Source organism: Podarcis erhardii (assembly GCF_964252035.2).
Source record: "Podarcis erhardii genome assembly, chromosome: 2".
Lineage (NCBI taxonomy): Eukaryota > Metazoa > Chordata > Lepidosauria > Squamata > Lacertidae > Podarcis > Podarcis erhardii.
In genome coordinates this window covers 2,223,386-2,250,153 of record NC_138498.1, presented here as the reverse complement: position 1 = coordinate 2,250,153, position 26,768 = coordinate 2,223,386, and the positions used below count along the sequence as shown (strand labels likewise).

The window sequence follows — 26,768 nt, the reverse complement described above, 5'->3', positions numbered from 1 at the left end:
TAGAATCATAGAGTTGTCAAGTTGGAGGGGACCCCGAGGGTCATCCAGTCCAACCCCCGGCAATGCTGGAATCTCAGCTAAAGCATCCACGACTGCTGAGCCTCCAGCCTCTCTTCAAAACCTCCCAGGAAGGGGAGTCCGCCTTCCAAGTTGCCCCGCTGCCTTTCGCTGGGCGTCCGCCCGCCCGGACTCCGGGCAGTTCGAGGCGCGCCTGGCCGCGAAGCCCAGCCTCCCCCCGGCCGCTGGGCGCCGCTGCCGAAGGGGGCGTCTCCGGCGGGGCGGCGAGGGAGGCGGAGCCGGGGAGGCAGCGGCAGGCGGGCGGGCGGCCTCGGACGGGCACCGGCGCAGCGCGCCTTCCTCTCGCTCGCTCGCTCGCTCGCTCGGCCGGCGGGGCGATGGCGGTGACGCGGAAGCTGGGCATCCGCCTGGCCTACTCGGCGGCCGGGAGCGTGTCGGGGCTGTCGGTCTTCCTGGTGTGGAACCTGGCGCCCAGCCTGCGGCAGCCTTACACCGCCGCCGCCGGAGGGCTCTCCGGTAAGACTCTGTCCGCGCAGCCTCGCCTTCCAAGGCGCAGGGCAAGCCCGCCTCGGGAAGGGTCCGCTCCGGGGAGCCCCTCTCTCCCCGCGCCCTCCCCTTCTCGCCGGGCTTCGTCGCGAGTCCGCGGCCAGTTTGCAGCACACAGCCTGTGGGTTCGCTTTTGTGCGGCGGGGCCACAGCTTGAAGGGGTCTGGGGGACTCTCGGCCCCCTCAACTTTCTGAGCAGCCAGAGCAGGGTTATTTGCAAACTGGCCTCGCGGGACAATCCACATTGGATTTACAGTATTTCCCCTTCGCTGCCCCAACCGGAGAGCCTTAAAAACAACAACCTAGTGTCCCTACAGTTCTTTCCCCGGGTGCTAAAGGTCACTTGAATTCTTTTAAGTGCTTTTTCTAGTTGTAATACTTACCAGTTGCCCTTGTGGTGAGTATAAATGTGACAAGTTGTAGCTAATCTGTTTTTTAATTGTTGTGGTTGTTGGTGTTATTATTATTATTATTATATCTGAAGAAGGGACTCGGATGCTATTTATATGGAGAGAGGCAGTTCTTGGGATATTGCAGTCCTTAGTTACACTTATCCACCTTGCCCCAACAGCTCAGAGTGACATTTTAATTCTTTGCAACCCAGGCTAAGAGATAGCAACTGGCCCATTGATGCCCAAAGAGCTCCTAGCCTATCCCTGTAACCATTAACAGCACTCTAACATATACGGTACTTCAGACTAAAGGCAGTATGATAATTTGTGTGCGTGGAGGGGGAGACAATTATTTTGTTTATTACTGCATTTACAGTGGTACCTCAGGTTACATACACTTCAGGTTACAGACTCCGCTAACCCAGAAATAGTACCTCGGGTTAAGAACTTTGCTTCAGGATAAGAACAGAAATCATGCAGCAGCAGCAGGAGGCCCCATTAGCTAAAGTGATGCTTCAGGATAAGAACAGTTTCAGATTAAGAACGGACCTCCGGAACAAATTAAGTGCTTAACCCGAGGTACCACTGTATATTGCATCTTTCCTCCAAGAAGCTGTAGGTGCTGTGTGTGAGTCTCCCTCTCCTCATTTTGTCCTTGCAACAACCCTGTGAGGTAGGTATGGCTGAGAGATGCTGGCTGGCCCAAGATCACCTCTCGGGCAGAACGGGGATTTGAACCCTTGTATGCCAGGTCCTGGTTTGACACTCAGACTGCTGCATCTCACTGGCTGTTAGGCTTTAAAGAGCCACCAGGGCACCTAATATTTAGGATCCAACCTTCTACAAAAATATGGATATGTTGATGTTTAAAAATAGCTTGGTTTCGGCATTAAATTGTTAGCAGCTTTGTACTACCAAGTAGCAGTTTTAAGACAGGGCTTAAAAGAATGGAATTTCAGCACTTGGCACCTGTTGAACTCAAGGCCACTCTAAGCATGACTTCTTCTCCCTGCATGTAGAAGTGCAGTTGCATGCAGCCTGTTTGTGGTTTGCAATGCATGTATTTTCCTGATGCCTTTTTGAATACATTCTTCCCCTTTGTCCAGCATCACAATCGTCTCTTGTAGGCAGGCAGCATGGAGAAAACCGTGTGTCTCGTATAATTGTTAGGTCATGTCAGGGTACAGCATGGCATGATGGGATTTTGGCTACTTTCTTTTTGTACTTCTGTAGTAGTTGTCAGGGCAACTGTCACCCTCTCATTATCACCTTCATGAGAATCATATTCATTTTCTTTCTTTCTTTTATCCCCAGTGAATTTCTGAACATGGTTCTGAAAGCATTGATGATGAACCGGTTTAAACCAGAGAGATTTGGGACTTGAAGGAGCACAAGTTCAAATCCCAGCTTCTCTGACTTTGTGACATTGGTGACACTAATCCCTTGGCCTTGGCTATCCTGTCTGTAAAATGGGAACCAGAATAACCAGTCCTGCAAGGGATGGGGATGACTCAGGTGCTGCCTTTGGAGCCTAGAAATGTTTTTCAGTACCTGATCATTATTACCCTGTTAGGAAGGATATTACCAAGTTAAATGAGAAGGATTGATGACTTTGTTTATTTGGGGAAAGGCAGCTGCCATTTAATTACATTTTATTTATTTATCCAGTTTGTACACCACCCTTTACCCATAGATCTCAGGGTGGTTCACAGCATAAAAATACAATATAAAAACACTACACACACACCCCCACACCCCCACCCCCACCCCCTCCCACACACACATTTAAAAGGATTGAGGAATTTAGCCAGCCATATTCATTTCTTTTTTTCTCCATATTCATTTCTTTATTAAGTACATATGAAGCTCCTATATAATAATAATAAATTTTTATTTATATCCTGCCCTCCCCAGCTGAAGCCGGGCTCAGAGCAGCTAACAACAGTAAAATAACACAGTTTACATAAATCAATTAATTGAAATACATTCTAAAATCAATTCATTCTAAAATCAATTCAGAGTCAAATTAATGGCAACCATTGGGCTAGAGCTCTATGAGGATTACCAAAGGAGGGGGTCAGACTGTGCCTTGGCCAAAGGCCTGGTGGAACAATTCTGTCTTGCAGGCCCCGTAGAAAGATGTCAAGTCCTGCAGGGCCATAGTCTCTTGTGACAGAACATTCCACCAGATCAGGGCCTCGACCAAAAAAGCCCTGGCTCTGGTTGAGGCCAGTCTAACCTCCCTGTGGCCTGGGACCTCCAAGATGTTTTTGTTTGAAGACCGTAAGGTCCTCCGTGGGACATACCAGGAGAGGTAGTCCCATAGGTACGAGGGTCATAGGCTGTATAGGGCTTTAAAGGTTAAAACCAGCACCTTAAACCTGATCCTGTACTCCACCGGGAGCCAGTGCAGCTGGTATAGCACCGGGTGAATGTGCTCCCGTGCCAAGGACCCCGTTCTGCACCCGCTGGAGTTTCTGGGTCAGTCTCAAGGGCAACCCCATGTAGAGTGAGTTACAATAAGTCTGGAGGTGACCGTCGCGTGGATCACAGTGGCTAGGTCAGGGCGAGAGAGGTAAGGAGCCAACTGCTTAGCTTGACGGAGATGAAAAAATGCTGCCTTTGTTATAGCTGCAATCTGCGCCTCCTTGGAAAGGGAGGTGTCGAAGATTACACCCAAACTCTTAACGGACGGTGCTGGCACTAATTGTGCCCCCGCAAGAGATGGGAGTTGCCCCCCCATCCCATATCGTCCCGTCCCAGCCATAGGACCTCTGTCTTCAAAGGATTTAACTTCAACTGGCTCCCACGTAACCATCCAGACACAGCTTCCAAACATCTGATCAGTGTGTCTGGGGCCGAGTCAGGATGGCCATCCATCAACAGATAGAGTTGGGTGTCATCGGCATACTGATGGCAACCCAGCCCAAAACTCCGGACAAGCTGGGCGAGGGGGCACGTAAAGATGTTAAAAAGCATTGGGGAGAGTATCGCACCCTGCGGCACTCCACACACCAAGGAGTGGCACGATGACAGTTCCCCCAAGTGCCACCCTCTGTCCCCGACCAGAGAGAAATGAGCACAGCCATTGAAGGACTGTATATATAGAGTCAGACCTCTGTTCCATCTTCTGCAGTACAGTGGTACCTTGGTTTGCAACCGCTTTGGATTATAACCGTTTTGGATTACAACCACATCAAACCCGGAAGTGTGTGTCCCTTTTTTTGGATTACAACCCATTTTCATTTTTATTACAACAATTTTTGGGGGGAGGCCCCACTGGCGAAAGTGTGCCTTGGGTTACAGCCTGTTTTGGTTTACAACCGCACCTCCGGAACGAATTATGGTTGTAAACCAAGGTACTGTACTGTACTGTCTACTGTTACTGACAGCGAATCTTTAGGGTGTTGGGCTGTTGCCTTTTCCAGTCCCCAGATCCTTCAAATCTATTTTGACCCTGAGACTGAGGTTGGAGACCTGCATGCAAAGCATGAGCTCTACCATTTGTCATATATAAACGGCTACTTATATATCGCCACTAATTCTTACAATCTATTAGAACGTGTTGTGTTCTGAGTCGAGAACCCGTGGCCCTCCAAATATCGTTAGAACACCAGCCCTGATCAGCAGTGGTCAGGGATGACGGCGTTGCCAGCCAATAGCACCCCCCCCCCCCGCTCTACTTTTGGACCTCAGCATGCAGGTAGGTATAGGCTTGATTTTTGGAGGCAGAAGGCCAGAAGCAAATCTAGACACCATCCTGGAGTTTATGTCTTCATCCTGGCTGGGTGTTCTGGCCCTCACTGGGGATGGGAATCCCACAGGCCTGCGCATGTCTGTGTGCAATGTGACTATAGCCACGTTCACAACATACATTTAAAGCACAATGATGCCATTGACATCACTGTACTTTCCAGTGCTCCCTGTGAAGAGGGATTGTTTGGTAAGTCACTCTGGAAATCGTACTTCTGAGAGGGCAGCTGGGCTCTCCTAACAACTCACAGCACCCTTTAAAAACCACAGCTCCCAGACTCTTTTGGGAGGGGAAGGTGGTATCACCGTGCTTTAAATGTATGACATGAATGTGACTTTGTGCAAAATCCATAGAGAATGCAGGAGAACCCACCCATTAATGAGCTTTTCCCCATCTGCCATGTCTAGCATTCTGACAGTTGGAAGTAAATTTTGCTAGGTTGCAGTCTTCTGTCTTAAGACGCCGTGAGCTGTAAGTGAAAGCTTCCTGCTGAACCTCTGGGCTGTGGAGTGCCTTAGCTGGGAGCTATGCCCAGACGGGGAATCTTGGGTTGGTTTGGCAGTGCAGAGGCATGCCAGTTAAAACATGTTTTGGTTTGGGGTTTTTTTATGAAATCATTTTTATTGATTTTACAAATACAAACTATAAATGAACACAAACTAGTAAAAACATATCTATATAAAGAGATTCTCCAAATCTCAAGACTTCCCCCCATCTCCTCCATGAGGGTCTCATTTTAAACATCTACAACTGCATATTCATCCGTATCAAACCATATTGTCCATAATAATTTTTACACTACAAGTGAGTCAAAATCTTGCTCTTGTTTCCATTTGCTTACAGTGGTCTCCTAAATAACATATAATTTTTCCCACTCTTTTATAAAGTTTTTATCCTTTTGATTTCTGAGTTTTCCAGTCAGCTTTGCCATCTCGGCAAAGTCCATCAGCTTGGTTTGCCATTCTTCTCTGGTAGGGACTTTGTCTTCTTTCCAGTTCTGGGATAATAACATCCGTGTGGCCGTTGTTCCATATATAAAGAGTATTTTCTGCTCCTTTGGTATGTCAGTACCTGTAATTCCTAATAAAAAAGCTTCTGGTTTCTTAACAAAAGTTATTTTAAGCATTTTTAAATTTCATTATATATCATCTCCCAGAATGCTTTTATTACCTTACAAGTCCACCACATATGAATCATAGAATCATAGAATCATAGAGTTGGAAGAGACCACAAGGGCCATCAAGTCCAACCCCCTGCCAAGCAGGAAACACCATCAGAGCACTCCTGACATATGGTTGTCAAGCCTCTGCTTAAAGACCTCCAAAGAAGGAGACTCCACCACACTCCTTGGCAGCAAATTCCACTGTCGAACAGCTCTCACTGTCAGGAAGTTCCTCCTAATGTTTAGGTGGAATCTTCTTTCTTGTAGTTTGGAACCATTGCTCCGTGTCCGCTTCTCTGGAGCAGCAGAAAACAACCTTTCTCCCTCCTCTATGTGACATCCTTTTATATTTTTGAACATGGCTATCATATCACCCCTTAACCTCCTCTTCTCCAGGCTAAACATGCCCAGCTCCCTCAGCCGTTCCTCATAAGGCATCGTTTCCAGGCCTTTGACCATTTTGGTTGCCCTCCTCTGGACACGTTCCAGTTTCAGTGTCCTTCTTGAACTGTGGTGCCCAGAACTGGACACAGTACTCCAGGTGAGGTCTGACCAGAGCAGAGCATATGATAAAAGGTACCTTCTTTTTCTTTACATTTCCAGCAGATATTTGAACTTGTCCTATACATTTTTGCTAACTTAAAGGTAAAGGTAAAGGGACCCCTGACCATTAGGTCCAGTCATGGCCGACTCTGGGGTTGCAGCGTTCACCTCGCTTTATTGGCCAAAGGAGCTGGCGTACAGCTTCCAGGTCATGTGGCCAGCAGGACTAAGCCGCTTCTGGCGAACCAGAGCAGCACACGGAAATGCTGTTTACCTTCCCGCCGGAGCGGTACCTATTTATCTACTTGCACTTTGACGTGCTTTCGAACTGCTAGGTTGGCAGGAGCAGGGACCAAGGAATGGGAGCTCACCCCGTCGCGGGGATTTGAACTGCCGACCTTCCAATTGGCAAGTCCTAGGCTCTGTGGTTTAACCCACAGTGCCACCTGCGTCCCTTTGCTAACTTAGTAGGAGTCAAATACCACCGGTACATCATTTTCATATAATTTTCTTTCAGTGTACAATGTGTCGTAAATTTCAAATTTGATTTCCATAACCTTTCCCAATCTGCCATCTGAATATTATGTCCCAAATACTTTGCTGACTTGACCTGTTCATCTTTTGTGGGCCGCTCTAAAAACCAAACTATACATTTTAACTAATGATTTTAAATAATGATTTAACATTATTTTCTAACAATTTTTTTTGAAATCTTGATAATTCACAACTAAAATTTTCTTTTTATCTATCTTAAATATATCATTTAATTGGTGAAACTGTAACCAGTCCATTATTAAATCCCTTATCTATTCATAATCTTTTAGTTTCACCAGCTCTCTATATGTCAGCCAATTAATTCTCATATTCGCTTTTTTCGAAGATATTACTTCTAAAGGGGAAAGCCACCAAGGTGTTTTTGGCTTTTTCCCATACCAGAAAGATTGATTTTCTTATTAGATGATTCTGAAAACCTTTATGCACCTTAGCTTTCTCATACAATAAGTATGCATGCCATCCAAATCTGTTTTCATGTCCTTCCAAATCTATTATATCTGCCTTTTTCAATATTATCCATTCCCAGAGTCAGCAAAGACAGGATTCCTCATAATAAGGTTGTGCTGTAATAAACCTCTTTGCTCTCTGCCTCCACAGTTGGAGGCAGCAAGGCTTCTGAATAGAAACCACGGGAGGGAAGAGGGGTCTTGTGCTCGAATCCTGCTTGCTGGTTTCCCACAGCTTGGCAACAGCGAGAACAGGGTTGGCCTGATCCAGCAGGCTCTTCTTTTGTTCATATGTGTTCTCTACAGCTCAGTCTTGCGGTAGTTTACAGATATGTTGAAGCTTGTTTTAATGAAACGGTTGCACTTTGTTTTTCCTTCTGCTCAGCAATTTTAGAATATTAAGCAGTTTAGTTGCTTTTAATCAACTAAGTAAGTGGTTGAGGGGGAAATCCATGAGCTGTGCTCCTTCAGACAGCCGATGGCAGCTCACATGACTGAATGCTGATCCATACAAAGCAAATTCCTTCCACATAGAAAAGGACTTTTGGGTAGGAGTGTATTTTGTAAAGGAGCATCAGAGCCCTTTCCTGCAGCCTGAAGCAGTGCAAGACCATGAGAACCAAGACGTGCTGACTTACATTATCCTACCTAACTAGGCGCTGCCCCCACCCAGTTTCAGACTCTGATCAAAACTCTTATTTCAGAAGGTCTTCGCACCCTGAATGCACCTCAAATATTTTACATTTTGTTTTAGTTTGTGAAGTTTGTGAGGTTTTATATTCTTGAGGTTTTAAATGAAGTATATTGTATGGGGTGTTTTTTTATTATTGTACACTGCTTTGAGACCTACGTGGTGTGAATAGCTCCATAATGGCCAGGGATTAGGAGTCCAGTCTCCTCTGGAAAGGCCACAGTTTCCTCATGCCTACTTTATGCGATGGGAGCTCCCCTCAGATCTCAAGGAAGTGCCCCACTGAATTGGGGAGTGGAGCTCTGGAAGGCGGAAGCCGCTCTCCTGATTCTTGGAATGAACCTGCAGGATGATGACATTCATTCTTAAGAAGCTTTTTTTGCTATTTTTAAGTCAGGCAGGTAGTTCAGTCGATTGGATAAAGCAAGGCTTTGGATTAAGATCTTCTCCAAAGGGAGACGTTGCCAGACAAGTGGATCAAAAGTTCAGTGTGGATGTGAAAGACGGGAGAAGCAAACAATGGTGTGTGCTGTGCAAAAGTGGGGGATTGCATTGTGTACAGGGCACACTCCTTTCAAGCTGGCCTGTTCCCTGAGCACTGCTTGTTTTGTAGCAAGATGGTTCCTGTTATTGAAGGGATTGGGTCAAGGATGGGCATCCTGTGGCCTTCCAGGTGTTTTTTATTAATTATTACATTTATGTAGCACCTTTGTCTTCCAAGGAATTCAAGGTGTACATGGTTCTCCTCTTCTCTACTTCAATCTCACAACAACTCTGTGAGGTAGGTTAGGCTAAGAGATGGCAACTAGCCCAGGGTCACCCAGTCACCCCGACCACACGTCAGGCTGGCTGGGACGGAGGAGATTTGGAGCCCAACAGCACCTGGTTAGGTAGATGGCAGCATTCTGTAAAACCAGAAAATATTGTCTACTTGGGACCTAAATGTATAACAAGCATGTGCAACTGTAGAAATGTTAGGCATTGTGGAATACCTGGAATGAGGCCTTGGAGAGTTGTTAGCAGTCAATGTAGACTGAATGGGGAATCTGTAGATGCAGTTGGACTCCAATTGCCAACAGCCTCCAGTAGAAGGTTGCTTTATATGCTCATATGTAAAATTCTCTGCAAAGAAATGCTCCCTGTGTGGGTGGGAGAAGAGGCTTCCCGGATGGCGCTTCAGCGTTAGACTGCGTGCATCTCATCACTCCCAGGACTTACTCGTCAAACCTGATGCCACATTGGTGAAGGTTCTGTGTGAAATCTCCTTTCAGTTTTGCCTTCAGGCACACTTCTTAGCCACTGCTGTGCCAAAGGGTGCCGTCACACAGTCAAAGCTGTTAATCCAGCTGGCTGCTTTGGTGATTTCTAACAGCCGCAGTTGCCGGCAGGAACACATGGTCAGAATTGGGGGCATTGCAGGAGCCCTGGGGCTCAAATTAGGCTATTGCTGGAGTGTTGATGCTCAAATTGGGGGTGTCTCTGACAGCTGGAGCTTCTAGAGGGGCAAAGATTTATCAGGAGGCATGATCTTGAAGGTTGTTTTTGGCAGAGTACATGAAAATGTGAAGGAGGCAAGGCTGCTTCTGTCTTGAGCAATGATCTCAAACGTTTCTTGTTCTAGTTACAGATAGGTAGCCGTGTTGGTCTGCCATAGTCAAAACAAAACAAATTCCTTCCAGTAGCACCTTAAAGACCAACTAAGTCAGTTCTTGGTATGAGCTTTCGTGTGCATGCACACTTCTTCAGAAGTGTGGTATCTGAAGAAGTGTGCATGCACACGAAAGCTCATACCAAGAACTGACTTAGTTGGTCTTTAAGGTGCTACTGGAAGGAATTTGTTTTGTTTCTTGTTCTGTTTCAGGAATGCAGGCCGAGACTTTACCAAGAAATGAGTCCGGGTGCAAGGCTGCATGGGTGTGGGCCAAAAGGATCCCTGTCTTTAGGGATAGGGGGCAGCGCTGGGTTGCAGAATGGTTCCTCCCTTGAATGCCTTCCTCCTCCTTTCCAGCCAGGCAGTTGCTGATGTCACTTATCTCATTCCAGCATGCAGAAAAGGACCAAAAACACACACACACACAAAAAGTTCAAAACAACTGTATTGTGGATCTGCCCAGTTGATCCTGCCAAGGGTTTGTTTGTCCTGGATCTGGACCAAATAGATCATGCTCAGCTGAACAGCCTTCTCACAATTGCTTGTTGTGCCCAGGGGTCAGGTAGCAGGAAGACACAGAAGAGGCATTTGTACACTCCAGATGTTTTGCAGGGGAAGGGTTGCTACCACTCTGCCCCAGCGGGGTGATAGGACGGCTTAGATAACAAAGACCCTAAACCCCAATCTGAGTGCTGGAGAACTGGAAAGGTCTTTAATGCTGTTACTAGCAGTGAATCATAGAATCATAGAATCATAGAGTTGGAAGAGACCACAAGGGCCATCGAGTCCAACCCCCTGCCAAGCAGGAAACACCATCAGAGCACTCCTGACATATGGTTGTCAAGCCTCTGCTTAAAGACCTCCAAAGAAGGAGACTCCACCACACTCCTTGACAGCTCTTACTGTGAGGAAGTTCTTCCTAATGTTTAGGTGGAATCTTCTTTCTTGTAGTTTGGAACCATTGCTCCGTATCCGCTTCTCTGGAGCAGCAGAAAACAACCTTTCTCCCTCCTCTATGTGACATCCTTCAACCCTGTGCCTAGTTCAATTTTAATTCAATTAAATTCAGTTTGGGAGGCTGCTGTGCAGAGTTCTTGTTTTGCCCAGCATTTTCTGCCAAGTCACCCTGAAGACTTCCCTTCCAAAGATTCCTTTGCAAAGTCATGGTTTTTGGGAAGTGCAGTGTCAGGTGTCCCCTAACACAAGGAGGCAGCCTTGGGTGCTGAATCAGTTTCTGACACGTGAGGGGGAGCCTCTGACCGCACACACTTCCTGCTGAGAGAAGCAGCCTCTGGAATGACCCTGCATTTTTTTAAAAACCATCCATATTATTTTAAATGTAGACCAGAAGATTGTTTCTTTTTCATTTCTTTTTTTGGTTTGTCAGCAATGTTGAAAATATTATTTTTAATGTGTGTTTTTTTTTTTAAAAAAAGATTTTCTTGATTTACAAAGGTGTGTGCAATCTCTCTCTCTCTCTCTCTCTCTCTCTCTCTCTCTCTCTCTCTCTCTCTCTCATTTTTTTTCCAGGTAACTTTTTTTTTCAACAAATTGGTTTCATTTGTTGAGACATTAGGAAGAATAGGGGGAAAGAGGTGGAGGGGGAAAAGATGAGTGGAGGTGGGGTTGGGTGGTGATGTTTCTATTTTACTTAATATTTTGTGTCAGCGTTGCTTCTGCAGGTTCTCTGCTGTTCACTTGTGTTCCTTTGGTGGTGAGAGAGGTTGGGGTTGGCCTAGGCTGTGGCTGTTCATTTGTGGTTGGCTGTGGTGGTGTTTGTTTTCAGAAGCCTGTGTTTCTGTAGCCTCTCTGTGGAAATCGGCACCTGCAATCTGGGAAGTTCCCCTTCTTCAGAGCTGGCAAAGCACTGCTGAACTTCCTGTTTCCCCACCCCTTAAAACTTGCAGGAATCCTGTCTTATTGCACATCCATGGTTCTTCCAGAACAGCCCTTGCCAACCTTGTGCTCTCCAGTTCCTTTGGACTACAGTTGCCATCACAGCCACTGGGCAGGACTGATGGGATTTGGAGTCCAGCAGCATCTCCAGGGGCACATTCCACGCTAGACTTCCCACTTGGGGTGGGTGTAACAATTATGCCAGGGCTGAGGGATCCCTGTCTCTCCAGATGTTGCTGGACTGCAGCTGCCTTCATCTTTTGGCCAGGCCAGCAGGGGCTGATGGAGTTGGAGTCCAGCGTTACCTGGAGGGCCAAAGGTTCCCCAGCCCTGGTCTGAATACACCTGGTCTGAGCACCAGAGATGCAATGCCAAAATCACATCAGTGCACATAATACAAGCCCTTCAGACAGAGTAACCTCTTTTGGCTGGCTGAACTGGTAAAAGTGGATCTCCCCACCACCACCCTCAATTTCCTCTCTTGTAAGGATAAAAACACCTGGTTCTAGGAACAGTGATCACCTCCATGCTGCTTCTCAAAGCTCAGGCACTTTTACATAGGTTTGTTTTCAAACCTGTGTTTGATCCCTCAGTACATCCCTGAAACAGCTGCAGATCTTGCACTCAGTCCCCCCCGCCCCGCTCAGTGCTGATGGCTGTCTGCAGCGCTGTTTTTCATCACAGGAGGGCATTCCTTCCACTGTGTCCTCTCCCTGATTTTATTTGAAGTGCTGAGATCTAAAGGTGTTCACTAATCCAGAATATGGCAGTTAGACTGGTGACTGGGAGTGACTGCCGGCACCATATAACACCTAAAGGATCTTCACTGGCTCCCATTATGTTTCCAAACACAATTCAGTGTTGGTGCTGACTTGTAAAGCCATAAACAGCCTCAGCTCAGTATAACTGAAGGAGCGTCTCCACCCCCATCGTTCAGCCTGGACACTGAGGTCCTCCTCTGAAGGTCATCTGCTGGTTCCCTCACTGCAAAAAGTGAAGCTATAGGGAACCAGGCAGAGGGCCTTCTCAGTAGTGGCACCTGCCCTGTGGAACGCCCTTCCATCAGATGTCAAGGAGATGAAGAATTACACAACTTTTAGAAGACATCTGAGGGCAGCCCTGCATTGGGAAGTTTTTAATGTTTCACGTTTTACTATGTTTTTATATGTGCTGTAAGCCGCCTAGAGTGGCTAGGGAAATAATAAAATTATTGTTATTATTATTACTACTCCCTATTGTGGAAGAGAACCACAATAGGTGTTTGGTGGGTTTTTGGAAAATATATTTTCCTGCTCAGACTTTTCTGTTCTGTTTAATGGCAGTGTAGTGCCCTCCAGCTGTTTCTTGACTCCAACTCCCATCATCCTCAGCACAGCCAATGGTCAAGGGCTGATGGGATTTGGAGTCCAGCAGCAGCAGCCACAGTCTCCCCGCTCCTGGCCTAAGACGTGTCTGGAGATGGATGATCTGCCCTGCAGTTCGTGTTGCCATTGCTCTTGATTCTTCTCCTTCTTTGCTCCCCCAGGGGTGCTGGCTCTCTGGACCCTGATCACACATGTGATGTACGTGCAGGATTACTGGAGGACGTGGCTGAAAGGCTTGAGGTTCTTCCTCTTTGTCGGCGTCCTCTTTGGCATCATCTCTCTGGTGGGCTTCTGCACATTCCTGGCCTTGGCCATCTCACAGCATCAGTGTAAGTTGGGGAGGCATTTGCTGTTCGGCTATAGCAAGAGCTGAGTAGGTTCTGTGTGGCCCCAAAAACAAAACAAGCAAAATCAAAATTTTGCTCCCGAAAATGCTGTATTCTGCAGTCCATAATCCTCAGTGGCAGAACACTTGCTTTGCTCACAGAAGGTCCTTGGTTCAGTCCCTGGCATCTCCACTTGAAAGGATCACCCGGCAGCAGTGGGGGTGGAATGGACCTTTTGCCTGAGGCTTTGGCGACTCGCTGTTGGAAAGAGCAAGCTGCACTGAGCTCGATGGGTCAGTAGACTGGCTTGGTCTAAGGCAAATTGGCATGTGCAAAAGATAGAGGGATAAGCCACAGCTGCTGCTTTGTATGCAGAATGCCTCAGGTTCTGAGCTGGGTATCTCCAGCCAGAAGAATCTTAGGGAGCAGGGCTCCAAAATGTCTCTGTGGCTAAGAATTTACAGAAGGATGGCCCAACTTTTTATACCAAGTGGGCTGCAAGCGTATTTTGAACCCACAGGCCGCACACTGCCTGGTTGTGGAGTTGGGGAGAGCAAGGCCAAAATTGGACATGCCCCCCCATGCTGCCTACCCAAAGGTGGATAAATGAGGCTCTGGGCTTTGGGAAGGAGGCACGAGGCTCTGGCAGGGTCCTAGAGCCCTCCCTCCCTCATTTCCAAAGCTGGGAAAGCACTAACTGGGCTTTGGGAAGGTGGAGGGAAGACTCTAGGACCCTGTCAGAGCCTTGTGCCTCCTTCCCAAAGCCCAGCGTCTCACCTGCCCAACTTTCGGAAGGTGGCATGCTGAGGGCCGCCAGAAAATGCGTTGAAGGCCACATGTGGCCCTTGGGCTGCGCATTGGACCAGCCTGATTTACATGGATGCTACTGTTACGAATAGACAATACTGGGAGAGATGGACTAGCAGGAGTCCAACTGAGCATAAGAGAAGCTCATATATTCCCATTCACATTACTTAGTGTTTCCATGTGTACTGGGGAGGGGAATTTGTTAGGGAACCTGCCTTGAAGGGGGAGGCGCTTCACACTGATCCACTTTAGCTTCAACTTGGAGCCAAGGGGAGCTTTGCTTTTGCTTCTGAAGCTTCAGGTGCCGGCCTTCCAAAATGCAGGGAAAGGGATCCTGCGCACCCTCCTGCTACTGCAACTCCCATCACCCCTCTGTGCCGGCCGGAGCTGAAAGGAGCAGGAGCCAAGCATCACCAGGAGGGCCTCAGGTTCCCCGTCGCTGCTGAAGTCCATCCTGCCTGGTGATTCCCATAGGAGGCATTTATTCCATTGGCTTCCTTTGGTTGTGGCAACTCATCCAGTGGAGTCTTCAGTAATGAGCAAGGGAGGCTCTGTTCTCTCTCTCTTTTGTTTAACATTATTAATGGTGCTTGTTCTTCTGTTTAGCCCTGAAAGACCCAAAGAGCTACTACCTGTCCTGTGTCTGGAGCTTCATCTCCTGGAAGTGGGCCTTCCTCCTCAGCTTGTACTCTCATCGGTACAGGAATGAGTTTGCAGACATCAGCATTCTCAGTGACTTCTAATAAAGACCCAGACTTTTAAACTCCAGCAAGGAGAGGAGGCACGTGGAAGGAGGGGAGGCCCCCCTCTGGACAGACCCTGGCAGGAAGGTGCTGGCAAGGAGGACGACCCCTAGAAGGCCGAGAGCAGGAGCCTGCGTCCACCTCTGCTTTCCCTCCCTCTGCTGGCTTCCGTAGGCGCTCTTCCTTATTCCATTTAGCCTGTCGCTCTGCCTTGCTCCCTCAGTCTCGTGCGTATGTGTGTGCTTTTAACTTTCACCAGCGTTTTGTTCCAGCTTGGAGAGATGGTTCAAGGTCCACAGCAAGACCCAAGGTTCTGGTCCAAGTCCTCCTGGGCCCAATACATTTCCCTCTTGTACTTTGGAGCGGTGGGGAACAACATGAAGGCTGAAGAAACTGGCAGAGCCACCATCGCCACCCATAAACGTTGTCTTGTTGCCGCCTGCCGGGTGTGTGGTGAAGGCCCAAGGAGGTGAAGAAAGCAAGGGACTCCTTTCACAGAGAGATGTATTTTCATAAGCGCAAGGCACAAATCCATTTTAAGAGGAAGCTATTTTGAACAGAAGCCCTGACCCCGTTGTCGTCTTGCCGTTGCTCATGGCTTTTGAGGCAGGAAGAACGTGGGGAGTTTTGTGCCCAAAATAGTCCTCTTGCCCAGTTCTTCTCCTGGCTCCTTTTAAATTGTTGGGTTTGACGTTTCAGAGTGAGATTCAGACCAGGGATGGGGAAGCTGTGGTGCTTCAGCTGCTGTTGGGCTCCAACTCCCAACTGCCTCAGCCAGCATGGCCAGTGGGCAGGGATGCTGGGAGTTGTAGTCCAGCAACAACGGGTGGACCACGAGTTCCCCATACCTGGTTCAGGTGAAGCTATGTCCCTGCTGTTGAGGGTTAGCCTTATGGAATTTGGAAGTGACATAAAACACCCTTCAAACCCCACAGCCCAGCCCCCCTTTTAAGGGTCAGAGGCTAATGTCTTCCTTGTATCCATTGTCTAAAACTGTTACATTATAAAGCAGAAACAAAGCATTTATTTAGACTCTAATGCTCCAGTCAGTTCTGAGTGTGTCATCTGTGTCTCACACATATCTTTGGACCAAAATATGTAATTAGCCACTTGGTTCTTGCACGTGAGGGTGAGTGGATGGGTCAGTGGAAGAGGAGGTTTCATGCCTGAGGATTGGGGGTGGCTGGGGTACCCCTGTGCCCCTTCACCCCAAAAGCTCTTGGACTCAGCTCCCAACAGCCCCCAGCCAGTATGGGGTCAGGAATTATGGGAGCTGAAGTCTAGCGGTGACTGGGGGGCCCCTGAAACCCTCCCCCCCATCAATTGAAAATGGACTTCAACTAAGGAATTCCAAGATAGCCACTGGTGGTTGCATTAAATAGCATCACATCTGCATTTTATTATTGTAACACTTAACCTTTTAAGATCAAGCCTGGCCAGGAGCAGAGGTGGCTCTATGCAGTGGGTGTGATCTTGTAAGAAGGAATGGGTTCTCGGAATCTCTCTGCATCACTTGGGTCTGAATTGTTGCATCTGATCACCTGTGAGGGTTTGCCACTGTGCTCAGAGTGCTCTGATGGTGTTTCCTGCTTGGCAGGGGGTTGGACTCGATGGCCCTTGTGGTCTCTTCCAACTCTATGATTCTAGGATTCTTAACCCAGAACCCTTTGCTAGTACCGGATTCTGTGGCGCCATTTCTCTTCTCCACCCCCCGGCTCACACCATTCCCCTTTGCAGTGCTGATCTTTCCGTTGGGCACAGAGGGCTTGCTGAGTGCTTCCCATCTCTTCTCAAACAGAGAGCTGTAACCATCAGCTTGTGTCTGGTAACCTGGGTCTCATCCAAACTAGGGCCCAGATTTCTTAACATAACCTTAAACTTGACAATGTGACTAAGGGATGGATCCACTCTTTATAAACTTTTTACATCCTTATACTCTGAGTGTGTGGACCCTGCACACTGTATGCTCCCCGGTATTTAAGTGGTGGCTGGCCCTTCTTGTTTCTCGGTTTGCCTGGAAGCAACTTGATGAGAACCATGTGTCCCCTTTGGAGATGCAGGAGTTGTTCACCCACTGAATGTGAGCTTATTGCAGATCTAAATCTGGGCCTATGAAAGAATGCTAAGCAGTTCCCATGTGACATGCCTGGAGACCCAAGGAAGACAGATGTAGCAACTCTTCCCACCTTTCAGTGAGTTCTGGATTCTTCATGCGGCCTCCTGCACTTTGTAACAGCTTCATTGTTTTTAAAATGGGCATCTCAACGGCCTCAGAAGTAGATCTTAAGAGACTGGCAGGTTAATGCAGGCACAGCTATTTGTAAAGGTACCTCGGACCCAAACCATTTAGGACTTTAGAACTCATCCCCATCTATTTGAATTGGGCCTAGAAGCAAGCGGTGCAGCTAGCAAGTCAAAGTGTGATGCTCCAACTTCCTGCCCACAACCAGGAGCTGGTGAGCGGCATTCTTTGCCAGCTTTACGTTTCTGAACCATCTCCAATGGCAGCCCCATGTGGAGCACGTGATGATGTCCACTGATTGCCCCCTCCTGAAAACAAGAAACTTTGAGAAGCACAGAAGAAAATTGGTGGCTGCCTATTGTTATCTATTTGCAAATGCAGGAGAAGCAAAAGGGCAAATCCTGTTGCCTCGTGGCCCGTTTAATGGAATGAGGGGCAAGCAGGGCTAATGAGAGAGCGGGTGACTAGCTAAAGAGGACTTGGCCACTCTGGTGAAAAATAATCTGCCACACCAGCAGGGGAGGTCAGTGGTCCATCTGTAGTGCATGAAGGGGTAGGCAGGCACCAGGGTGCTCTCCAGGTGCTGGACTCCAGCTCACATCAGCTGCAGCCAGCATGGGCACTGGCCAGGCATGATGGGAGCTGGAGTCCAACAGTATCTGGAGGGCTTGAGGTGGGCCACCCCTACCTTCTGTCCTTTGCTCTCCATGGAAACTTTGGCCCTCGGCTCATTAGGGGATGGGACCTTGTGATGTTGCCCTGCTTTTGCAGTACAATTCATAGGCTGCTTTCTGTTCCCCTGCTTCCGCCCTTGGAAATAACTTTTACCAGTGTGTGTTTTGTTCTCCCCTCTGTGTGTGCGCACGCGATATTGGGGAGTCAGTGCACAAACTGCTTGCCTGGGAGAAGACTGTCCACATGCCACTTTTGTTAAAAATAAAGGGGGGAAACAGTACAAGGTGTCTGACTGTATTTCTTGCAGAGGGAAGCCAAGAGGGGTGTGGGTGGGTGTGGGTGTGAGACAGAGAGAGAGGCAGAGGGAGGGAGAAACCCCTGTGGCTGGGGAGCTCCTGAGCCAATGAAGTGTGTTTTTGCCCCCCTGGTAAGAACTGGTCTAGTACACACATGGTCTTGGTTACCTGTCTGAAGCCGTCAGTATATTTGGCTGCAGGGAACTCATGGCATCAGTAAATTCACACAAATTCCTTTTTCTTATTGGAGCAGAACAACTTCAAACAGCCTTTGAAGAGCTTAGAATCTCAGATATGACAACAAGGGTGTGTGTGTGTGTGTGTGTGTGTGTGTGTGTGTGTGTGTGTGTGTGTGGAGGGCTTCCAGCCTTTTAGTTCTGCTGTCCTCAACCTGATGCCCGACAGCCAGCTGGAGGGCACAGGCTTGGGGCAGGCTGGTCTGGTTTCTCTCCATGGTTAGCTGCAAGCCCACATTAGTTAGGTTGCAAGAAGCTGGACTTCAGTGTTCAGTTGCAGTGGGCAGTAGGGCAAATGTTACGAGAGACTTGCAGAGAAGATGGGGAAAGTTTGCTGTTTTGTGGTGGCATTATAAGTTCTTTTCCAAAGCTGATGTGTGACTTTTGCAAAGCAAATCCTGTTTGTGCTTCTCATTGCCCACAATTGTGTATTGCAAAGCACAGCCAGGCACCCAGCCTTGGATCATACCTTAGCCATGGGCTAAAATGTTCATTGTGTTCCTTATTCAGAAATGGACAGCAGGTGGAATTCAATGCAACATGCATACAATTGGCTTAATATTTTGCTTCTGTTGTACCAAATTGCTGTGCCTGAGTCTGAGTAACAGTTTCCTCTCAATGGTTGCAATCCTAAACTCACTTACCAGGTAGCAAGCCCCACTAAATTTCATAGGATTTACTTCTGAGTAAACATGGTTAGGATTGCGCTGCAAATCCTTAAGCAATGTAATGCCTGCTTTTCAGCTGAGGGTTTGGCAGTGCAGAGGGGGCCTTGAAAAGACTTACTTGAAAATAAAACCCCAAGGTGACTATCACCCATGGAAGCGAAGGCTCTGAAAAAACTCAATATGGAGGCCAACTGGCCAAAATACTGGGAGATTTTGGAACAGGAGGGCGACAAATTGAAATTGCAGAGTTTTGAGAAACTTAAGGATAAAGTGCAAGACTGGCTTCATTATTTTCAAATAAGGGAGGCCTACAATTTAGATTTTAAAAAATGGCTTCCAGGTGGAAAAATCAAAATTAGAAACAGAACTGTTAGAACCCAAAGCTAAGATACTATCAAGAATGTATAACTTGCTGTTGAAATGGAATACTGAGGATGAAACGGTAAAATCTGCTATGATAAAATGGGCACAAGATATCGGACATGACATTATGTTTGCTGACTGGGAACAGTTGTGGACCACAGGTATGAAATTTACGGCATGTAATGCCTTAAGAGAGAATATTATGAAAATGATATACAGGTGGTACATGACTCCAGTCAAGCTCACAAAAATCTATCATTTGCCCGATAATAAATGTTGGAAATGTAAAGAAACTGAAAGTACATTCTTTCTTTTTTATATATATATAATTTTTTATTAATTTCCAATAAAAAATACATAACACATCACATTTCAACTTTAACAAATTTTCACTTTTGTTTTTTTTTAATAATATTTTTATTAAGTTTATAAAGTACAGAAAAAAGAAATAAAGACATAGAGAGAAAAATACAATAAAGAGATTACAAATTTCCATAATCCTTTTTTCCATCTATTGGACTTCCCCACATCCTCCAAACCCTGCATTCTCTGTAATACAGAATATCAGCAATTTGTTAACTTATTTCCAAACTTGTTGTATCTTTCATTTTATCATGTTTCCTAATTTCCATGCTGTTGTAATTCAAATCTTATATGTTTTGACTTAAACATAATAAAGTTATTTCATTATTCCACCTTTAAATTCTTGTACCTTAATTTCCATTTCATTAGTTTACCAATGCTGAAGCAAAAATTTCTGAAAAGAGCATTTTTTAACATTCATACAACTTGTAATGTTTTTTCAAATAGTCTTTGAATTTTTTCCAATCCTCCTCGATTGTTTCTTCTCCCAAGTCTCGGATTCTGCCAGTCATTTCAGCCAGTTCCATATAGTCCATCAACTGCGTCTGCCATTCCTCCAGCGTGGGTAAATCTTGTGTTTTCCAATGCTTAGCAATCAGGATCCTTGCTGCTGTGGTAGCATACATAAAAAAAGTTCTATCTTTCTTAAGTACTCTCTGGTCCACAATGCCCAGAAGAAAGGCCTCCGGTTTCTTAGGTAAGGTATATCTAAGTACCTTTTTTAGTTCATTATGAATCATCTCCCAAAAGGCCTTCACTTTCGGGCAAGTCCACCAGAGATGAAAAAATGTCCCTTCTGCCTCTTTACATTTCCAACATTTATTGTGATATATCTTAGCAAGTTTGACTGGGGTCATGTACCACCGGTATATCATTTTCATAATATTTTCCTTCAAGGCACTGCATGCCGTAAATTTCATTCCGGTGTTCCATAACCTTTCCCAGTCTTCAAACATAATGTTGTGCCCCAAGTCCTGCGCCCATTTTATCATGGCGGATTTGACTGTCTCGTCCTGTGTATTCCATTTAAGCAGCAAGTTATACATTCTCGAAAGTAGTTTATTTTTTGGCTCTAACAGTTCTGTCTCTAATTTCGATTTTTCCACCTGGAATCCAACCTTTTTATCCACTTTAAAAACCTCCTGGATTTGAGCATAGTGCAACCAATCTCGCACCTTGTTTTTCAATTTTTCCAAGCTCAGCAACCTCCAATTGTCTCCAATTTTTTCAATTATTTCCCAATATTTAGGCCAGTAGGCTTCCATGTTAAGTCTCTTACGTGCCTTGGCCTCCACCGGTGAGAGCCACCTCGGAGTCTTACTCTCCAATAAGTCTTTATATTTTGTCCAGACCATCAAAATTGCTCTTCTGACAATATGGTTTTTAAACAATTTGTGAACTTTAACCTTGTCATACCACAAATATGCATGCCACCCAAAAGCATTGTCAAACCCTTCCAGATCTAGGACATCAGTGTTTTCCAATAAAATCCAATCTTTCAACCAGCAGAAGGCTGCAGATTCATAATATAACCTCAAGTCTGGCAGGGCAAATCCCCCTCTTTCTTTCGCATCAGTTAGTATTTTAAACTTTATTCGGGGCTTTTTGCCCTGCCAAACAAACTTGGAAATATCCTTCTGCCACTTTCCAAAACATTCCACTTTGTCCACGATCTGTAGGGCCTGAAACAAAAATAACATTTTCGGCAATACATTCATCTTTATAGCTGCTATCCGGCCCAACAAGGAAAGTTTCAATCTTGACCATATTTCCAAGTCTCTTTTAATTTCTGACCAACATTTCTCATAGTTATCTTTAAACAAATTCAAATTTTTGGAGGTCAAGTACACCCCTAGATATTTTACTTTTTTAACCACATTTAATTCTGTTTCTTTCAGGAACTCATCTGTTTCTGTAGTTGTCAAGTTTTTTACTAAAACCTTAGTTTTTTGCTTGTTCAGCTTAAATCCCGCCACCCGACCAAAATCAGAGATTAATTCTAACACTCTTTTAGTGCTAGAGACTGGCTCCTGTAATGTTAATACCAAGTCATCTGCAAAAGCTTTCAATTTATATTGTTTCACTCCGACCTCAATCCCCTGTACAGACCGGTCCTTTCTAATCATGTTCAATAGCACCTCCAGGACTGAAATAAACAATAGGGGGGATAGGGGGCACCCCTGTCGTGTCCCTTTTTCTATTTTAACAAATTTTCACTTTTGGACTTCCTTCAGCCTCTCTGATAATCATTCAAATTCAATTTTTAAATACACATTTCTTAAATTCACTATTGCCTTTCAATATACCCTTTGAAACCTGTTTATCTTTTTTGCAATATTTCTTTGACTTTTACAGAGCTTCTTTAAATGCCACTAACGTTATTTCTCTATCACTTATACTTTCCCAATAGTCCACCAACTTTCCCCAGTCCTCGATAAACTTTTGATCTCGTAGATATCTAATCTTTCCTGTCAATTTGTCCAGTTCTGCGTAGTCCATCAGCTTCATTCTCCACTCCTCTAATGTTGGTACTTGTTCTTGTTTCCAGTTCTGGGCCAGTAATATTCTCGCCGCTGTTACTGCATATTGGAAAAGTTTAGAATACTTTCTATTTATTTCATTTCCTATAATTCCTAAAAGGAAAGCCTCTGGTTTCTTAACAAATGTATATTTCAACATTTTCTTCAGTTCATTATAAATCAATTCCCAGAAGCTCTTCACTTTTTTACATTCCCACCACATATGATAGAAAGTACCATCCTTTTCTTTACATTTCCAACATTTCTTACATGTTTTATACATTTTTGCAAGTTTTACCGGTGTAATGTACCATCTATACATCATTTTCATAATATTTTCTTTTAACGCTGTGCATGCAGTAAATTTCATATTTTCATTCCATAATTTAATCCAATCGTCCATTTGTATATTATATCCGAAATCCCTGGCCCATTTTATCATAACCGATTTAACTTCCTCATCTTTTGTATGCCATTCCTGCAGAATTTTATACATTTTGGATAATATTTTATATTCGTTGTTTATTATTTCTGTTTGAAATTTTGACTCTTTCTCTGCATAGCCATATTCTTTAAAGTCCTTCTTAAACATTTCATTTGTTTGTAAGTAATGCAACCAATCATATACATGTTCTTTTACCTCTTCATAAGGTTTCATTTTCCACCTCCCCCCTTCCTTAACAATTAACTCTCCATATGTAATCCAATTTTTCCTCATATTAGTTTTTTTAACACTCATAACCTCTAATGGAGACAACCAGTGTGGGGTTTTTGGCTCGAGTAGGTTTTTATACCTATCCCAAACTTCTTTCAGCGATCTTCGGAAAATGTGGTTCTCAAAGCCTAGATGACCTTTCTTCTTTCCAGACCATAAATATGCGTGCCAACCAAATCTATTATCAAATCCTTCTAAATCTAACAACTCTGTATTATCTAATTTTATCCATTCCTTTAACCAGCAGAGACATGATGCTTCATAATATAATTTCAGGTCTGGCAGGGCGAAGCCACCTCTTTCTTTCGCATCAGTTAATAACTTAAATTGAATTCTCGGCTTCTTACCCTGCCAGATATACCTTGAAATTGTTCTTTGCCATTCCTTAAAAATAACCGTCCCTCTGATTACTGGAATTGTTTGAAACAAAAATAATAATTTTGGCAGAACGCTCATCTTTATCGTTGAAATCCTTCCCCACATGGATAATTTCATTCGTCCCCACACCTCCAGATCTTTCTTTATTCCGTTCCACACTGGTATATAGTTATTCTGATATAAGTCAATACTCTTAGGGGTTAACCAGATGCCAAGATATTTCACCTTCTTCACTACTTCTATTCCTATTTGCTGTTGCATTATTTCTATCATTTCTTGATCCATATTCTTAGCAATTATTTTGGTCTTTCTCTTGTTCAACTTAAAACCTGCCACTTGGCCGAATCTCTCCACCTCTACAAGAATATTTTTAGTGCTCTCTAAAGGTTCTTCCACCGTTAAAACCAGATCATCGGCAAAGGCTTTAACCTTGTACTCATTCCGGCCTAGTTCTAGGACCATGATGAATAACAATGGCGAAAGTGGACACCCATGTCGTGTACCTTTGGTTATCCCTATTTCTTCCGTAATCACATTGTTTACAATTAATTTAGCTCTTTGTTCAGTATATATTGCCTTTATTCCCCACCTCCATAAATTCCAGATTTTTTAACATAAAATCCCATGATATATTATCAAAGGCCTTTTCCGCATCCACGAATATTAACATTGCTTGTTTCTCATTCCTGGCAGTCAGATATTCCAAAATATTAATTATATTCCTTACATTATCCTTCATCTGCCTGCCAGGTAGGAAACCCGCTTGATCTTTATGAATAACTTCTTGTAATATTGTTTTAATTCTCCTCGCTAAGATACTTGCAAAAAAATTATAGTCTGTATTTAACAATGATATAGGCCTGTAATTTTTAACTTGTGTCAAATCAGAGTCTTGTTTTGGAATAAAGGTGATGAACGCTTCCTTCCATGTTTCAGGGATTTCTTTCTCTTTAAGAATATTATCCATAACTTCTTTCAAAGGTACTGACATGATGTGTTTCATTTCTTTGTAGTAACGTGCTGTAAATCCATCTGGCCCCGGAGCCTTCCCTCTTTTAAGTTCTTTTATAACTTCTTTTATTTCACTAATTTCTATTGGGGCATTCAGCCTTTCTTTTTTTTCTGTCGGGATCCTCTGCACCTTTTTTTCTTTCAAATATCTTTCTATCTTTCTCATATTATTCCTTTCTGTTCTTTTATATAGATGTCTGTAGAAATCCAAAAATCCTTTTCTGATACCTTTTGGACTGTCTATTTCTTGTCCCTCCACGATGATTTTGTTAATAGTATTCTGTTCCTTCCTTTTTTTGATCTGCCATGCCAGCAATTTTCCTGACTTATTAGCCGATTCAAAATTCCTTTGTCTCATTTTTTTTATATTCCATTCCACTTCTCTGTTGATTATCATTGCAAACTGAGTTTGTAGGGCCTTTATATTCTGCTTTGCTTTCACATTATTCGGTTTCTTCACTAATTTCTGTTCATTGTCCATTATTTGTCTTAAAATTTCCTTCTTTCCTTTTTCTCTGTTTTTATTCTTAATTGCATTTTGCTGGATGAAGAATCCTCTCATAACCGCCTTGCTGGCATCCCTTACTGTACTCATTTTTATACCTTTGTTAGAATTGTTTACAAAATAGTCCATCAGATTCTTTTGTGCTTTCTCAACAATTTTTTGATCATCTAGGAGGTAATCATTCATTCTCCATCTGAACGTTCTTTCTTCATATCCTTGTAACTTAAATTCTATTGGACTGTGATCTGAAATTGTTCTCGGTTGGATTTCTATTTGTCTAATTCTTGGGGTTAATTCATTTGAGACCCATGTTTGGTCTATTCTCGACATTGATTGATTCGGGTCCGAATAAAATGTAAATTGTTTTTCCAGTGGGTGTCTCAGTCTCCAGATGTCAATTAAATTGCAGTTTTTTACCATCGAAAAAAACGTCTTTGGTAATTTCCCTTCTTTACTGAGTCCAACCGCTCTTAGTCTATCCATTTCCATTGACACCACACCATTCATGTCCCCCATTATGATAATCTTTTGATCTACATAATCGAACAGTTTTTCCTCCAGATTCTTGAAAAAGTCTGTTTTATTTCTGTTTGGTGTGTAGATCCCGACAATTATTATTTTTTCCCCTTGCCATTTGATCTGGACTGCAATAATTCTTCCTTCTTCATCTTTGAAAAGTTGTTGAGCTTCAATTTTGTTCTTTACATATAATACAACCCCTCTCTTCTTACTTTTGTCGGAAGATATAAATTCATTTCCTAATCTTTTGTTGATCAAAATTTTCCTGTGTCTTCTTGCCACATGTGTTTCTTGCAAACAGATTATATCCAAATTTTTCCTTTTTAAACATTGTTCAATTTTATTCCTTTTATTCCTGTCATTCATCCCATTAATATTCCAATTCAAATTTTTTAATGCCATTGTAGCTCCAAATTAAATAAATGTTTTTAAATATTTATTTCTCCTCTTCTTCTCCTTCTTCTTGATCCTCTTCTTCTTCTTATTCCAACTTTTCTCCATTCTCATCTCCGGCATCCTTTGGTTCTACTTCTCCGATGGCTGCTCCTCCCACAGCTCCTTTTTCTTCCTCTTCTTCTGTTCTTAGTTCCTTATATTTCCTCAGGAACTTACTTGTCTCCTCTGGGCTTATCAATCTGTGTTTCTTGCTTTTATAGAAAAAAGAGATTCCTTCGGGAAATTCCCATCTGAATTCAATGTTATTTCTCTTAAGAATTTGAGCAAATGCTTTATAAGGGTCTCTTCGTTTCAATAATCTTATTGGTATGTCTTTAAAGACAATAATGTAACTTCCGTCAATATTCAATCTTTTTTCTCTGTTCTTCTGTAATATCAGATTCCTCATGTCTCTGTCTCTGAATGTTATTAAACAATCTCCAGGAAACTTTCGTGTTTAACTGATTTTACTCTCATTCTGAATGCACTTTGAATTGTTTTTGCCACCTCATCTGGTTCCATCTCTAACCATTGCGCCAACTCTTTAATCAATTTCTCCTTGATATTCTCCCCCTGTGTCTCCGGTATAGCTCTCAGCCTCAGATTAGTTTCCCTCTGTCTCAATTCATTCATTGCGATCGCGTCCAAGACCTCCTCCTGAGTTTTATTCATCTCTAACATACCTGTTTTCATTTTGTCTTCCTCCCTTTTCATTTCCTTCATTTCATTTTTCGCTTTCTTCCACCCTTCCTCTAGCTTTTGTGTTCTTTTAGATACATCTTTAATTTGACCTTTGAGTTCATTTACTGTTTCATCTATTTTTTTATCCATTTTACCAATTCTACTGTCCACCTGTTCTAATTTAGTTTCTAATTTTTTTTCACTTTGTTTGATCTCTGCAAACATTTTCAAAATTTCCGCTTTAAACTCTGACTCTTGTTTTGACCCT

At 44.2% G+C, this 26,768-nt stretch overlaps 1 protein-coding gene and 1 long non-coding RNA gene across 2 annotated transcripts; one reads left to right on the top strand and one right to left on the bottom strand.

Annotated features, from left to right (window-relative positions):
* The first annotated feature begins 320 nt into the window (after positions 1-320).
* SLC48A1 (solute carrier family 48 member 1) lies at positions 321-18,094 on the top strand. The gene is made up of 3 exons (XM_081851890.1): positions 321-534; positions 13,180-13,347; positions 14,758-18,094. Exons 1-3 carry the CDS (start codon positions 396-398, stop codon positions 14,892-14,894), a joined length of 444 nt encoding a protein of 147 aa, XP_081708016.1. The 5' UTR covers positions 321-395; the 3' UTR covers positions 14,895-18,094.
* LOC309336245 lies at positions 15,138-19,122 on the bottom strand. The gene is made up of 2 exons (XR_014153929.1): positions 16,779-19,122; positions 15,138-16,678 (listed from the first exon to the last, which is right to left on the bottom strand). It is a non-coding gene; the product is annotated as an uncharacterized lncRNA (long non-coding RNA).
* Between the last annotated feature and the right edge of the window lie 7,646 nt (positions 19,123-26,768).

What these genes read in the sequence shown, in the direction of transcription:
- SLC48A1 (XM_081851890.1), top strand. Translation starts at nt 396, where the DNA reads ATGGCGGTGACGCGGAAGCTGGGCATCCGCCTGGCCTACTCGGCGGCC. An exon ending in CGCCGCCGGAGGGCTCTCCG is followed by an intron (nt 535 to 13,179) that starts GTAAGACTCTGT and finishes TTGCTCCCCCAG; the next exon opens with GGGTGCTGGCTCTCTGGACC. An exon ending in GGCCATCTCACAGCATCAGT is followed by an intron (nt 13,348 to 14,757) that starts GTAAGTTGGGGA and finishes TCTTCTGTTTAG; the next exon opens with CCCTGAAAGACCCAAAGAGC.